Raw genomic sequence first — 16,625 nt, forward strand, 5'->3', positions numbered from 1 at the left:
ATTGTCTGTGTAGCTCTACCGGGTACTTTCTTGCCTTGCTTCTCGTGAACACTCACCCCTATGCTACTGATTTCTGAGCCCAGGACTGGTCGATCAGATGATGATGATTCAGACCTTGTCTTTGATAGCTTCACCCTCTCAGCAATCTTAAAAAAGAAAACAAAGCATTATAGAAAACTACACACCACTCCCCAGATAAACTGTTGGGACTATGTTTATACAGGGCTGTTTAGCCATGTCAACTAAATGATTAAAGAACTTGTTAAGAACAGCTCATTTGTCCAATTTTTCTACCACTAGCTTAAGCTAGGGCCTTTCAACTTCAGCACTGCTGATATTTTGGCTTGGATAATTCTTTTTGTGGGGATCTGTCCTGTGCATTGTAGGATATTTAGCAGCATCTCTGGCCTCTAGCCACAAGATGCCAGTAGCACTCCAATTGTGACCATCAAAAATGTCTCTAGACATTGCCAAATGTCCCCCGGAGGAAGAGCTCACTTCTGGTTAGAAAACACTGGTTTAACCTAACTTATTAAACTTGATAGTTAAGAAACAACCTTACTGTGGTGGCTAGTAGAGCTACCAGGCAAGCCAACAGGCATAATTTTAATCATCTGAGACAGACTCAACATAGGTACTGGGGGCTGTGCCAGCGAATGAGTGGGGCTGCTTCTCACAGCTGCCACAGCCTGTTCATCATAACCTATTTTTCTTTTTTTCTGGCAGAGCTGTCAGTCTTGTGAGTGGGGAGATCACTGGTTCATTACTCAAGGTGCCTCACTGGGCTGAACCTTAGTCTTTGAGAGCAACTCTGTCCACTGTGAAGTACTGGAGCACTTGACAAAACGTCTCACTCTCCATAATGACTTGTCAGCTGTGACATTCTCCAGCTGGCTGATTAATGAGAGCTGGCGTCCAGGTTGCAGCTGAGAGAGACTTAAAACTATTAGTGGGTTATCTCTCCTTACAGCTCCTGCATAGAAGGCCTGTGTAAGGTCCCAGGGGAAGCCCCTTGGGCTGTCTCAGCTAAGGGCATGCCTGTACAGTGACTAGGATGAGCCTGGTGCTTCCAGATAACAGGAGGTGTTCCCACTCATCAAGTCCATCCCCAGGAACTCACCTTGGCAATGGGAATGTCATTGCTGCTGCTGCTCGTGCTCAGCTCTCCAGTGCTGGGGTTAATTGGGCGGTTGGTGGAAGTGAGGCGGCCAGGGCTGGAGGGACCTGTGGCCTGCACGCTCTGTAGTCGAGTTTGAAGCTCTCTCACCTGCAATCATAATGCTTAGACATAGTTGGTGGTTTCCCTGGCTAAAGAGCAAAACAGCCAGATAGGTAGGTGGTGGGGCTTTCATTTACATTGAGGGATCAGCCCATTGAAAAGCTAGGATGCTTGAGTTCACATAAAAGTCACTATATTCTTTTTTTTTGGACTAATAATTTTTTTAAATGAATCAGTTTCTTAAATCACATGTAATACAAAAAGTAGAGTTACAAACCAAAGTGATGATATTACTAGTTTTTATAATTGCCCAAGAGTCAATATATTCTTAACTCAATCTGCCACAGACCATCATCTATTCTTCACAAACATGAGGTACACATATTATGTAAGGCACTGGAAGCTTCCAGGATGGATGACCACCTTGTTTATTTTTTTGACATAGGGTCTTGCTCTGCTGTCCAGGCTGGAATGCAGTGGTGCAACCATGGCTCACTGCAGCCTTAATCTCCCGGGCTCAAGGGATCCTCCTGCCTCAGCTTCCTGAGCAGCTGGGACTAGGTGCACTCACCATACCTGGCTGATTTTTAAATTTCTTTGTAAAGACAGAGTCACGCTATGTTGCCAGGGTTGGTCTTGAACTCCTGTGCTCAAGCAATTCTACCACCTTAGCCTCCCAAAGTGCTGGGATTACCGGCATGAGCCACTGCACCCAGGGACTGGATAATTACCTTTAAGGAATGTTTATTCTTTTAGCCCCAAGTGCCTGACTGTGCTGGGGACTGCAGACAGAGGACCCAGGATGAAATCACCTCTCATGGAATCATCATCTCAGAGCCCAGAGGAGAGAGGAATGATTTCAACACAAGTGCACTTGAGTGTTATAAATTTCTATCTCAAGTGTTATGGGAAGCAGAAAAAGGGAAGAATCTAACTCCAGCTGAAGTCATCCAGACAAAGCTGAATGAAGACAGTGGTACTTGAGCAATCTTAAAGAAGAACAAGTGAGGATATGGCTTTCGTGATGATATGCTTGGGGGGTGAGAGTGTGGGGGTGCACAGGTGCTGGGATGACATGCTATGTTTGAAGAGGTGCAAGTTATTCAATATGTGTGGTTTAGAAGAGGTGTCTGCCTTGGGGAAAAGATTAGGCTAAGAGAAGAGACACTGATGGAGCCAGCACCTTTTCCCCAAGTTACCTACAGATGGATTTTCCCTGGGATAGTAGGTAGGAATGTCTAAATAGTCCTTCTACATAAAAAAAGAAACACGGGGCCCTCTAAGTTACATTTAAAATGTACATTTAACTGCACAGAAATTGAATGTCCAAATCCTGCTTCTCTATAGCTACAACTCTGTGACTTCCAAAGAGAGAAGTATTCCAAGGAGCTGAAAAGCGTTGCTAGAGATTGGTCTTTTATAACCTTGGTCACAGTTTCAGCATGAGAGTACAGTGTCTACCTGAAAGGGCAAACTAACTACAGCACCCAACGGTCCTTACGAATGGCACCAGACTTTGCCGGGCTGGGAAGAGTTAGCACTAGCAAATTTAAGACAGGGCTTTCTCAACAGAATAGTGTACTAGAATCCCCCAGAGGGCTTGTTAAAACAGACTCCAGGGCCCCACCCCAGGAATTCTGATTTAGCAGGGTCTGGATGAAGCCCAAGATCTGCAAGTCTAATAAGCTCCCAAAAGATGCTGATGCTGCCGGTCAAGGGACCGTACCTTGAGCAGCACTGACCTAAGGGACTTCCAAGGCCACAAAGCACTTTAATCCCATAGACAGGAAGAGTGGAGCCATGCCCCGGTGCCAACCCTGCTGCCAAAAGCCTTCTAGACAAGGGCAGAGAACAGGCATGTGGCCCCTTCTTTAAAAAGCACTGGAAAGCTTTTCATATTAAATGTCTGGGATGTCTCCATCCTGCTAACTTGGGAAGCAAAAGTAATTGAAATTTCAATAATTCATCAACATATTAGAAGCTAAAATAGGAAAATTCCCTCAAAGCAAATTGCATTCAATAGTGGAACAGCTCAAAAGGGCCTAATGCTCTGCCATGGATTCCAGTAACGGAGGATCGATGGAAATGTGTGCTGTCCTCAAAACAGACCAGACACAGGGCTACACTCAAAATAGCCTAAAGAATAGGAAAATACATCCCTGTAGAAGCCAAATGGCACTGCTGATGAAGGATTACAGGACTCATTCTGAAATGGTCCCTGACAAACCAAAAATGGGTATGGGGGTGGATACCTCATTATGCCACAAAGAAAAAATGGGCAAAGAGAGAGGGCTCATTCATTCCCCCAGGGACTGGGGAAAACCTCCCAGTGGAGACCCTGAATTTCAGTTTTTACTGCTGATGAATCTGATAAGGTCCTGAATAATTCACAATGTTAACACCACTCCAAAACCTAAATGGTGTCTGAATTGCACTCAAGACCATCAGTGGTCTGTTCTTAGAATCCCTACTGGCCTACTCATCTTGCTTTCTTTTTTTTTTTTTTTTTAATCTCTTTAAAAAAAATACAGAAAAAAAATGCCTGGGCAATTTATAAAGACTTTATTAAAACTATTCATGTTTTAAAAACATTTCTTCTTCTAATCACAAAAGTAAAACATGCTCACTGTGCAAAATGCAGATAACACTAAAACATAAAAACAGTCAAAGTGCTTATGTTATTTCTTACTCTACAGAGGCAATTACTTCTAGTCATTTTCCTTGCTGTACATGTGCACACATGTGCTTAAAATATTTTCTAAATCTAAATATCTACGTTCACTTTAAAAGCCTTGGACCCAGAGAATGTCTCTGAAAACTAAAGATGATAAACATGTTTATTTTGGGCTATGCTTTATTATTTAATGATAATTGCTAGCCAGTGGAAACAAATCCAGCTGAAGGGAGTGCAGTGTGCCTGTCAGGGAAAGAAAGACAGCTGGTTAAGTGGCCTCCTCCCCCTTCTTTTGATTTGCAAGTGAGAATCTTAATTTATAGGAATACATGCAAGAAACGAAGGCTAAAGTCAATATGCTGAGTCAGCTTAGGCATGGCTTGGAAGAGAGGCAGAAACATAGTTAATAGAGTTCTCACTTTTATTCTCACCCACTGTAGTGGATTGGATTATGTCTCCCTCAAAAGATATGTCCAAATTTGAATCCCCAGTACCCATGAATGTGACCTCATCTCAGAATAGGGTCTTTGTAGATATAACTAAATGAATGATCTCAAGCCAAGATAATCCGATTTAGGGCAGGCCCTATGTGCAATGACTGGTGTTCTCTCAATAGGAAAGGAAGGGATATTTACGACACAGACATAGAGACACAGGGAAGAAGGCCCTGTGAAGATGAAGGCAGAGATTGGACACAAGTCAAAGAGCACCAAGAGCTATCAGAAGCTGGAAGAGGCAAAGATGGATTCTCTTTCAAAGCCCTTTGAGGGAGTGTGGCTCTGCCAACACCTTGAGTTTGGACTCCTAGACTCCAGAACTGTGAAAGTTTGTGGCAATTAAAATATTCCTCCTTCACTGAAGATTTATTTTTTTGAGACAGGGTCTCACTATGTTGCCCAAGTTAGCCTCAATCTCCTGGGCTCAAGGGATCTTCCCGCTTTAGCCTCCCAAGTAACTGTGACTACAGGGGCATGCCACTGCACACGGCTATTTTTATTGAAGGAACTATGTTTCTCTCTACAGAATATATATTTTGGAGTTGAGAGATAGCCAAGAACCAAGGGTAACCTGAGGCAGGGACTGATACTTGTGGGAACATCATTCACCACCCTTCACAGCCTTTCTCAACTGGGGTTCCTCAACACCAGAACATGACCTGAAAGGCCATTTTTTCACTTCTCCTGAAGCTACTGCATGGCTGGTAAACATTACAACAGGAAACACACTCTGAAAGAGGGGTGCCAACAAGGAGTGTCTAAGTGCAGAAGAAGAAACCTGGCTGGCCTCTGCCTTCCTACAGCAGGCAACACTGGAACTCAATCTTGAAGGCTGAGCTGTTCAACAAGCAAATAAAGAGGAAAAGATAATGGGGGAGACTCTGGAAGTTTCAAGTAAGGAAATGACATTAAAAGGCCACAGTTGTTTCTCTCTGGTATTTCTTCAAGGGTTTTGTAAAAATCATTTGATTAGAGGAGAAAACAGACTGAAGTAAGGAAGAAAAAGTTGGTGAGCCAAGAGCTCTACTGATGGTTCAGGTGGGAAATTATTAGTGCTCAAATGCAGTCAGCGAAGTGGGAATAAGGATGGCAAGATACACTCTAGACCAGCTCCATCCAACAGAACTTCCTGTATGGACAGAAATGTTCTAGAGCGGCGCTGTCTGCTACGGTAGCCTGGTGTCACACACGGCTGTAAGCACTTGCAATGTGCCTAGTGTACCCAAGGAACTGAATTTTTAATTGTATTGTATTTTAATTTATTTAAACTCAAACCTAAATAGCTGTATGTGGCTAGTAGCTACTGTATGCATCAGTGCAGTTCTAAAAATATTCAAGGAGGTAAAAAACAAAACAAAAAAAAAAAAAACACACCCAAACTTGTGGCTGGTGACTTAGTGGATCATGAAGTTACTTAGCAATGAGAAAGAAAAACATAAAGAGAAGCTGATCTTTTCAGAAAGAAATGACCAGAGCTGACAATGTCTGGAGCTGACAATGATGTCAGCTTTGGACAGGCTGAATTTGAGAAAACAATTGGGTATGTGAGGGAGGGCTTATCAGTCAACAATTAGAAATGTAAGTCTGAAGGAAAGTGATTAGAACTGGGAAGTGATTAGAACTGGATAGATTTAGGAACGCCGGGCATGGATAAGGTTCAGGGAGGAGGTGTGGCAGTGTGGCGGGCAGGAGTGGAGGGTCAATGGAGGACAGGGAGACAGGGACACCTTTTTCTTGAGGAGAAAAGGAAAGGAGGTGAGGATGGGCAATAACAAAGGTGGTTTGCAGACTGTCAGGGGAAGATGCGAAACGGGACTCCCGTCTGATGGCTTCTGTTTTCTCTGCTAGGCATGACAGAGGAATGTCAGAAATGAAAAAGGAGGCTGACCTAGGACCAAAAAAAATAAATAAATAAATAAAAAGGAAGCTTACACAGCAGCACCGAGAGCTCAGCTGAACTCTCTCTTTGAAGACAGTAGACTGAGGAACACACTGTTTTCTTTCAACTCTGGAGACCTCATTAAAATAAAGTACAAAATAAAAAAGGATTAAAACCACAACAGAGATAAGAATGTGCTTGGGGCATTGGCCAAAACAAAATGTGGACACATACCTCAACGGCCAAGTGAAAGGAAGAGCACTGATGAAAGACACAGAATAAAAAAAATTCTATAATGTATACAAACAGAATCTACCCAGAAGGAGGACGGCAGACACTGATTCAGCTTTGGCAGAGAGCAGGACGGACAAGAATGAGAATAGAGGCTTTCAGAGGTTAACAGAGGTTACAGCTATGTAACTGTATACAACAATGGAAACTTCCTAGCGTATGACAGCCTCAGCTAAAGTCAACAGGTGCTCCTCCTATTAAAAATGCATAGAAATGCTGCATAAAAAAGGAACAATGAGAGAAATAAATTCATTGCCAAGGTCAAAAGACAGCAAAATCTCCAGGTGCCAGAAATGAGAAATAAAGGTGAAGGGGTTGCCAGGAGGTGGTACTACTGCAAGCCCAGGGGCTGTGAGCAGGGCACAGAATGTGAGTGTGGGAGGGAGGAGATGGAGGGCGCCTGCGAGTCTAGCTGCTTGAGCTGATCCCTCTGCCTCATGCCTGGAGCCTCTCTGCCTGATCCATTGGTGAAAAGCTGAAAGTGCTGTCCACAGCAGGAATCCTGAGGCTGTGCAGAGGAGTCAACCTTCAGAAACCAAAATCCCAAACCAGTGGCACCTTTGGGTGTGAGGTCCAAATTTATACTATCTGTATATTGTGGGACTCCAAACTTGACATGAACACCAGAAACAGGTTTGGATTTTGCCAGGTCACCCACTGCCTCAGAAACTTCCTAATTTGTAAATCGCCCAGTATCATGAGAGAACAGGAGACTTAAGCTTCCCATGATTGGGAGCCCAGGTCCACAAAGCTGCCAGACACAGAGCGAGGACAACTACAGAGAGCAGAAGATAAAACAAGAGAGCCAGCAATCTAAATCAGGAGCTGAATTCACCCTAGGAGAAATGAAAATAAAGCAACTGGTAAACCACATCACAACAGGCACACTGAGGATCCTTAAAGAGATAAAGGGAAAAAGATTAAGATTCCCTTTAGATTAAGAAATAATGAAACAAAAATAGATTCCAGATCTTAAAAGCCTTCTTGTAGGGCTAGGTACGGTGACTTTGGTGGTAATCCCAATACTTTGGGAAGCCAAGGTGGGAGGGTTGCTCAAGCCCAGGAATTTGAGGCCAGCCTTGGCAATATTGCAACACCTTGTCTCTACTATAACAACAACAACAACAAAAACAACAACAACAACAAAAATTAGCCAGGTGTGGTGCATGCGCCAGTAGTCCCAGCTACTCAGGAGGCTGAGGTGGGAGGATTGCTTGAGACTGGGAGGGAGGTCGAGGCTGTGATGAGCTAGGAGGATCACACCACTGGACTCCAGCCTGGGTGATGGAATGAGACTGAGACACACACACACACACTCTCTCTCTCACACACACACACTCATACTGCCTTCTCATGGGATAGAGGCACCTCAGGTTCTGTGGGTCTTGTTCTGTTTCACTCACTACTGCATTGCCAACACCTTCAACAGGGACTGATACAGTCTCAATAAAATCTATTGAATGCCACTAAAAAACCTATCACTCTAAAATCTAATGCCTACTTAGAATACCGTGGTAGGCTGAATAATGGCCCCCAAAGGCATCCACGTCCTCCTAAACCCTGAGAACTGTGAATGTAACCTTGCATGGCAAAAGGGAACTGAGATGGGTAGAGTATCATGGATCGTCTAGGTGGACTCAGGACTCACAACTTCACAACTCAGAAGTTACACCCCTCCCTGTAACAGGGAAGCAGAAATGCCAGAGTTAGAGTTCTGAAGATGCTATAGTGCTGGCTTAGAAGATGAAGGAAGGGGCACAGTCAAAGGATGCAGACTCCCTCTAGATGCTGGAAATGACAAGGAAGTATATTCTCCCCTCTGGTCTTCAGAAAGATGCAGCCTTGCCGACACTTTCATTTTAGTGAATGAGATGCATTTTGGACTTCTGACCCCCCAGGACTGTAAGATGACCAATTTGTGTTGTTTTAAGCCACTAAGTTCATCATAATTTGTTACAGCAGTCACAGGAGATTATACAGCTATTACCAAGAGTGTGGGCAAAAGATTAAGAATCTATCACCTATAGATCTTTGCTGAAAGAATTTCCTAAGAATACATGATTTTCAGTACCAAAAAAATTAAACCTGAGAAAAAGAATGGAATGAAAGAAACAATGGAAGTACAAGAGCTGACAGGGGCACAGGTGGTGAAATACTCCTTTGCTGCTGATGGGCGGACGGGCTGGCCAGCATTCCCTGAAGCTGCCCTGGAGTACTTGATCAAAGCAAGACTATACACACTCTGAATCCCAGCAGTTTCACTCCTGGACATGTGATCCTGAGAAATTCCCACCAGGCTGGAGCAGACACAGGGACTATGCCTTGGAGCATTGTTTGTGGTCATGTGAAGTGGGAAGCAATTTGATTGGCAGCGGCTGTAAATGTAAATAGGTGGGTCACTACAGAATGCTAGATGCCCTTAGACACACAGGACCAGATGTACACACAGTGATATGGACAAACCTTAAAATTAGAGTGCTGAGGAGAAAAACATAAGAGAAGGCGACAGCACAATAACATTTAAATAAATTAAAAGTAATGCAAAACACTATCTTAGGACATGCACAAAATAGGGGGGAAGGGATGGGATATTATAGGGGATAAATTATTTATAAGGAATAAATTAAAAGAGGGACCAGTGAATGTGACTGATGAATATAATTATCTTCTCTCTCTGCCCTGAGTGCCAAATTAGAACAAAAAAAGCCAGGCATGGTGGTACGCACCTGTAGTCCCAGCTACTCAGGCAGCTTGCTACGCAGGAGGATCACTTAGTCCAGAATTCAAGAGTTGAGTGCACTGTGATTACAACTGTCAATAGCCACTGCATTCCAGCCTGGGCAACATAGCCAGATCCCACAACTACCTATCTCTCTATTGATCTCTCTCTCTCTCTCTCTTTCTCAATCAATCAAAAAGAAAGTAAATGACGCAAGCCAGGAGCATGAGGGATTAGGCAGACGAGGAAAGTGAGATGTTGGAGGGATTTGGCACTAGAGCTGTCAAACACAAAGAGTGTGCACAGAAGCAGGTTTCCAAAGTGCTAGGAAATTCCTCGAAAATGTGAGGCTAGGCAAGTATGAAACAGGTCAGCTATGCGGATGCTTCAATCTCAGGACAACTGTGGGAGCACAGACAAGAGTCAGCTGATGAAGTCATCTGTGAATATGGCTCACAGATGAGTGACAAGCAGGAAGGTAAGGTGGCACCAGAGTCCTGAGCAGGATCAGAAACATGTTTATTAGCCATAAAAGAAAGAGCCTGTTCCACTGATGATATGTAGCAGTGCTCACTGGGTAGTTGTAATTTCAGGCAATTAGGCTGTAATTCATAATTTCACTGTGTAATGGAGCTGGTTGAGATGAGATGATTTCCATACTATAGAAGGGTGAGAATCACTAGGTTGGGAAAGCGCTACTTAATGAGCTTCATGCAGTTAGTCCCTGTGTAGTTTTTGGAAAGCTGCCGTCTCGAAGTCCAGGGTTTGTAGATATTTTGCCGAGAACCACACCTCTTATTGGAGATTTTATATGATTCTTCTTAGAGCCCTCAAATAATCAGAACCTATTCTTTATTTCTTCCTATAAACTGAATTTACATGGTGTTTTATTGTTAATGGCAATTTTGACTAGATGGAAACACAAGAGACCACAACATAGAAGGAAAAAAAATCCAACAGCGTTTCCATTTCTCGGTAAGTGTGATAAGTGTGCTATTTTCTCTTTTGTTCTATAACCCACTAAAGTACCTGGATATGATTATCAAAATAGTTGCATCGGAAAAGGCCAGCATTTTGGCAATCTTCATTTTCTTTTCTTCCGTTTTTGTTTTGTTTTGTTTTGTTTTGTTTTGAGACAGAGTCTCGCATATCACCCGGGCTGGTGTGCAGTGGCGTGATCTCGGCTTGCTGCAACCTCCACCTCCCGGGTTCAAGTGATTTTCCTGCCTCAGCCTCCCAAGTAGCTAGGATTACAGGCGCCTGCCACCACGCCCGGCTAATTTTTTGTATTTTTAGTAGAGATGGGGTTTCACTATGTTGGCTAGGCTGGTCTCGAACTCCTGACCTCGTGATCCACCTGCCTCGGCCTCCCAAAGTGCTGAGATTACAGGCGTGAGCCACTGTTCTAGGCCAATCTTCCTAATTTCTTACCAGCTTTTTGACAAATTGAGTCAGCTTCTTTCATGACAGCCAAGAGCTAGCCTTTAAGCAGCCTGGCTTCCTCATAGGTCCAGGGAGGCTGGGGTGAGTAAGCAAATACTGGTGCCCACAGCCAGAGTTGCCTCACAGTCTCCGTGGCTCAAGTGTGTGTAAGGCCCTCGTAAAGTAACTGGGAGCTGTGTCCATGGAAGCAGTGAAAGAACCAGGGTTCTGGGGATTCTCTGCCTTGGATTCCCCCTAAAACTCCCTCAGTCTACAGAGAGGAGGGGAACACAACACTGGACTCAGGTCAAGGTAAATGCACGCATACCACCAGCTTCCTCTTTTCTGCAACAAGCTCATTGTACCTTCACGTAGCATTAGAATGCCAGGAGAGTGGGTCTGTGGAAAGCCTAAGGAATCTGGCCCCCACGTTGCTGTAACAGAGGATGTTTTACCTACTGCTGGTTTGCATGGGAGTGGGGCTAGGCTGAGGACAAGGGTGGACAGAAGGCTACAGGAAAGTGGTCTAACCAACAGAATAATGGCAACTGCCTCCCCTAATAAAGCCACCAGATCCCAAATTTTGGTACCTAGAGTTAACATCAATGTAGACTTGGGCAAGTTTGTTAAAGCTTTTGTGGGCCTCTGTTTTCCCATCTCTAGAAAGGGTATAATAATAGTACTTACCAGCTAGGATTCTGGCAACGATTAAACAAAATGCACAAAATCATCGCCCATCACAAGTAAGTGTTTGAAATACGTTCTGGGTTGGCGGAGCGTGGTGGCTCATGCCTGTAATCCCAGCACTTTGGGAGGCTGAGGCAGGCAGATCACGAGGTCAGGAGATCAAGGCCATCCTGGCTAACACAGTGGAACCTCGTCTCTACTAAAAATACAAAAAATTAGCTGGGTGTAGTAGCAGGCAGCTGTAGTCCCAGCTAATCCGGAGGCTGAAGCAGGAGACTGGTGTGAACCCAGGAGGCACAGCTTGCAGTGAGCTGAGATTGTGCCACTGTATTTCAGCCTGGGCGATAGAGCAAGACTCCATCTCAAAAAAAAAAAAAAAAAAAAAGAAATATGTTTAGATTTTCAAAAATACTTATTTTTAGAGACAGGGTCTTGCTATTACCCAGGCTGGAGTACAATGGTGCGATCATAGCTCACCGCAGACTTGATCACCTGGGCTCAAGCCATCTTCCCACCTCAGCCCCCTGAGTAACTGGGACTATGGGTGCACACCATCACACTTGGCTAATTAAAAAAAAAAATTTTTTTTTTTTTTTGGGTAGATAAGAGGTCCTGCTATGTTATCCAGGCTGGTGGTTTAGGCTTTGAGTAAGTCCTGCTTTGCCTTTAGAAGTATCTGATTTTAGTCTGAGGAGGGGTCTAATGTGAGAGAGGTTCAGTCTGCAAATGTTCACAGAATGTCAATACTATCAATATTATTAACAGAGCCTTTCTTAAAAGTAAGCCCTACTGAGCTTGCACTGGTAAGCAGCTCCCTGTGGAAGTGATTTCCTTCACAGGGTGAGCTGGGGGACTTGGAACCGTGCCAGGCAGTGCCTCCATGCCTTGGGAGCCCCGGGGTGCCTGCACCCTGGTGGACTCCACCCTCCCTCCTCTTCTAGCTCAGATGACCCTGGTGAAGGGACAGTACAGGGCAGGCTCCACAGAGCAGGCAGCTTCCCCAGGAGATGCTGGGCTCATCACTGCTACATGGTGGGCCCAGGAGGAGCAGGCTGGGGATGAGGAGAAGGCAGAAAGCTTGCAGTTCTTTCTCTCAGTTCACCTGCAGAGAGGAAGTAGAGGACACTTGGAGAAGCTCTTGGCCCATGTCCAGTGGGTGACCAGAGGACACTGCCTCCCCCTTCCCTGTCTCCAAGTGCTGACCATGATCATGATGTGGGGGAGTGTGCCGTGGTGCTACACCCCATTCACTGACTCTGGCTCATGGAAAGGCCTGGACAGACATCCTCTGAAAGAACTTCCCAATGATTCTGACACACACGTGTGGGGTCACCACAAGATGGATGAGTGAAACTGCCTGTTTCTCTGGAACTCTGATTCATGGCCAAGCCTGGCTGGTGTCATGGTCAAAGCATGTAAATCAGCTGCATCAGAAACTTGTACTGTTGAACCAACATCCACATGCTCCTCCAAGTTCCTAAGCCCCTTTACGGTTAGGTAAAGCCATTTGCCTAGTTCTGGTCAACAGGCAGGGCGCAGAAGCATTTAAATGCTGTGGTGGGAGCTTTCGAGTGGGCTCTTAGGTGGTAGACGGCCAACAGTCTGAGTTTCTGAGTGAATGTATGGATCAGAGACGTGCACCTGTCCCCTAACCTGCATTGAACATATGGTACGGGCAAGAAACAATGTGCCATGCCACTGAGATTTGGGAAGTGAGCCTGTTATTGCTGAAAAACCTAGCCTCATACTGACTAATATATAAGTCACACAAAAGAAGAGCCACCTGAGCCTCCCATTTGGAAGGAGCACACTGAAGCCAGACCCGGCTCCTCTTGGCTCCCTCCCATGCAGCTAGATGAGAGCTGGGGAGAGCTGCGAGGAGCAGTGTTGAGACAGGGCTTGTTTTTACAGAACTTTTATGAATTTAAACTCAGCTAATATTGGCATCCTCTTCCTTATCCTGTAAAGAAATTCCTATGAAGAAATGGAACAAATAAGAAATGAACAAAGTTCAATAAAGGACAAAAAAGAAGACTCAGTTTATATGTGAATACCAAACCATTAAAAGCTGTGAGATACAGATCATTCTCTATGATCCATACTTTTTTGGTTTTGCTTAATTTGGAAATTAAAGAGGACAAAGAAGAAAAAAGCAATCACATATTTCCACTGCCCAGATTTAACCTGTTAATATTTTAGCATATTAGTGTCCTCTCTATTTCTATGTATATACTTCTGCATATGAAAAATTATACAATGATATGAATATATTCATTTAAAAAATAAATTAGAACATTATAGAGAAGTTTAAGGTCGCCTTTGAGGCCAATACAACATATTATCATTATGATGTTGGTTTACATTCTTCTGGTCTATTTTCAATATTTTTATATGCACACATATGAATATCTATGAAATGGAAATTTATACAGTTAGAAATTCATAATAAAGTACTATTTTGCAGTCTGCATTTTCTCTATATAGCCCTGTGGTCGAGAAAAGCAACACTGAGGGGAGGTAGAGTGGGACCAGCTCAGATGGGACCATGGCCAAACGAGGCTAAAAGAGATGTGAGGGAAAACACGGATGACTATTTAACCTCTATAAGATCACAACAGTTACACTTCCAGGCTAGTCTCAAACTCCTGGGCTCAAGTAATCCTCCTGCCTCGGCCTCCCAGAGTGCTAGAAATATAAACGTGAGCCACTGCACCTGGCTAAGGGTGACTTTTATTTGGTTCAAAATAGCATGTCTACTTGTCTCTTGAATTTACTGTGGCAATGAAGCCAGAAGCCAGACTCCCAGGATGACAGAAGCCCGGGAGAGACAGATGGAATTCACTCCCAGACACGCAGAAAATACCCAGGTAGAGCACAGTGTGTAAGGAAGAAATTGTTCACACCTTATGACATGAACATGCAGAAGAATTTTGTAATTCTGAAGAATTCCTACAAAATCTCAGAAGGAACTTATGTGGCCGATTTGTATTCAAGTCTATGATTCAGTGGGACACAGTTTCATGTGCCTGTGGTCACATCAAGTTTGCTTTGCCAAACGCAGTGCGGAAAGCACTGATTATTTTTGCCACACCGTGGTTGATTTAAACAAAGTAGCTAAAAAAATGGGAACAATGTGGAGAAAGTGGTTCCTGCCATCACGTGACTCTCTGGGGAGCTCTCAGGGCACTCTCTGTGTTTACCTGTCCCCACCACTTGACATATACCTTTGCAATGATCTGTTTACTTGCCTGTCTCCCCAACATCCTTGAAGCCAGGGACTGTGTCCTGTTCATCATTGTAACCCCTCTGCCTGGCACAGAGATGACCAACCATGTTTATGAAATGAATGAATGAATGAAGAATAAAGTATTTCCTTTCTAGAGTAATTCTCCCTTGCCTACTTTAAGCCCACTTCTTTATGTGTGAGGAAATACATGGCTATATTACAGAGCAAACAGAAATAAATGATTGCCTCATTCAATAATGAACTAGGACCAATAATAAAATTGCCTGTTGTTCCTTACTTACTGCTCTGCCACTAGCCCAATTTGTTAACTGACTACATTAAAGATCTAATTTAATTAAATCTTGAACAAAGCTCAGAAGATCTACAGAGAGCACTTTGCTTAATTACAGGCAGGGTTCAAGCACCAATCCTATTGATTTGGTCAGTTAAAATTCTATACAATGAATGTGGCCAAAGGAAAAAAGAAAGTGGTCCCAGTTGCTCGTCAGGGAACTTTGATGAACTGTGGATTTAGAGCTGCTCTAAAGACAGCAAAGGCAAACCAGCCTTGTACTCTGTACTGTCACAGGGATAAACAGAAAATGGCACTTCAGTTGCTCTGCAGAGCTACACATCGTGAAGAACAGAAGACAATGACAACCACAAAGGACAGATCCCTCCGGAGGGAAATAAAGCACACTAGGTGGGTGGATGGGTGACGGCTGGAAGAAGACTTTCGGCACTTAAAGTCTAGTAAACAGGCATTCAAATGCATCTAGTACACTTTTTGAGATCCATACTCATCTTGAAATAAAAAGAAATAAATCCAATTCATGGTATGTATATAAATTCCTGAGAGTATCTCTAGTTGAGGAAGAATTAAAAGTTAACATTATTTGAAGGTAACTGAAATAAAAACTATATAAAACCACACTAGTTGCACAAACTTATAAAAGGTAACAGATGTGACTGGAAGAAAGGTTTTGACTAAAATGTGTCTATGTGTACAGGCCTGTACGTGTGTGTGTGTGTGTAATTATCCAATGTCCATGTTAGAGTTCTTCAAACATCTAAGGATTCCTATTTTAAAAAATGACTGAATGCCAAAGACTCACAGGGACTTGGCAGGTCAGGCTATGCATGACCCAGGCAGTCTGGCCCCATAGCCCTGGTACCTAGTGTAGTGCCTCCGCACTGTGCTATTCTTAATACTGACCTCCAGAGTTGGAGAAAACAATGGAAAGTGGGGAAGAGGACTTTTTACTTTTTGCTAGTCAGTCAAGGGCTGGCAAATGAGAGAAGAAAATTCATTCTGAACCACAATATGTAATTACACTGAAGACCAACAATTTCCCTCACAAAACATACACCATCAGAATGCACACACTAAGAGTAAGTACATACCTAATTAGGGCATCAATCATAATCATCAGGGAGTGTGACCCAGGAAATTACAGGTGGCGTGAGCTTTAGTGCTAAGCAAATTTCGTCATGTTGCCCAGATAAAGCCTTTGCTGACTGGGATGATTTACACCTGCTGATGCAAGGATGGAGACTGGCATCCGATATAGCTGCATACTGAAAATATGCTTATGCACGTGAGTTAAGACAAAATGATGTTCAGATATGAGAGGCAGTAGTGCCAGCCTTTTAATTATGACATTAGCACAAATGAAGAAGAGTTGATAACATTTAAAAATAGTAATTTCTTCCATATTTTTCAAATGAGGAAGAGTTGATAACATTCAAAAATAGTAATTTCTTCCATATTTTTATATAATGGCAAGTAAGAATACTTACAAATGGGTTAAAAACAAAACGATGTACACATCCTGAGCTTGTTGAAGGATAGAAGAGCAAGTTATTTACAAGGTCTTTTTTATGGCTAAGGGAGCAAGAGCAATGGTGAAGGATGATGAGACCCACTAGATGTATTTTTCCTTTTTTTTTTTTTTTTTTTTTTTTTTTGAGACGGAGTCTCCCTCTGTCGCCCAGGCTGGAGTGCAGTGGC

At 43.5% G+C, this 16,625-nt stretch overlaps 1 protein-coding gene across 5 annotated transcripts in view; it reads right to left on the reverse strand.

Moving 5' to 3' along the window:
• MCC (MCC regulator of WNT signaling pathway) overlaps positions 1 to 16,625 on the reverse strand; it is a 486,531-nt gene that overhangs the window by 54,769 nt on the left and 415,137 nt on the right. For all 5 annotated transcript variants that reach the window (XM_030928032.1, XM_010375821.2, XM_030928033.1 and 2 more), the window contains 2 exons: positions 1,121 to 1,267; positions 57 to 146 (listed from right to left, as the gene is read on the reverse strand). In XM_030928032.1, the coding sequence (XP_030783892.1) occupies positions 57 to 146; positions 1,121 to 1,267 (237 nt within the window). The remainder of the gene's footprint in view (positions 1 to 56; positions 147 to 1,120; positions 1,268 to 16,625) is intronic.

The sequence above is a fragment of the Rhinopithecus roxellana genome, chromosome 3, assembly GCF_007565055.1.
Source record: "Rhinopithecus roxellana isolate Shanxi Qingling chromosome 3, ASM756505v1, whole genome shotgun sequence".
In the NCBI taxonomy this organism is placed as follows: Eukaryota; Metazoa; Chordata; class Mammalia; order Primates; family Cercopithecidae; genus Rhinopithecus; species Rhinopithecus roxellana.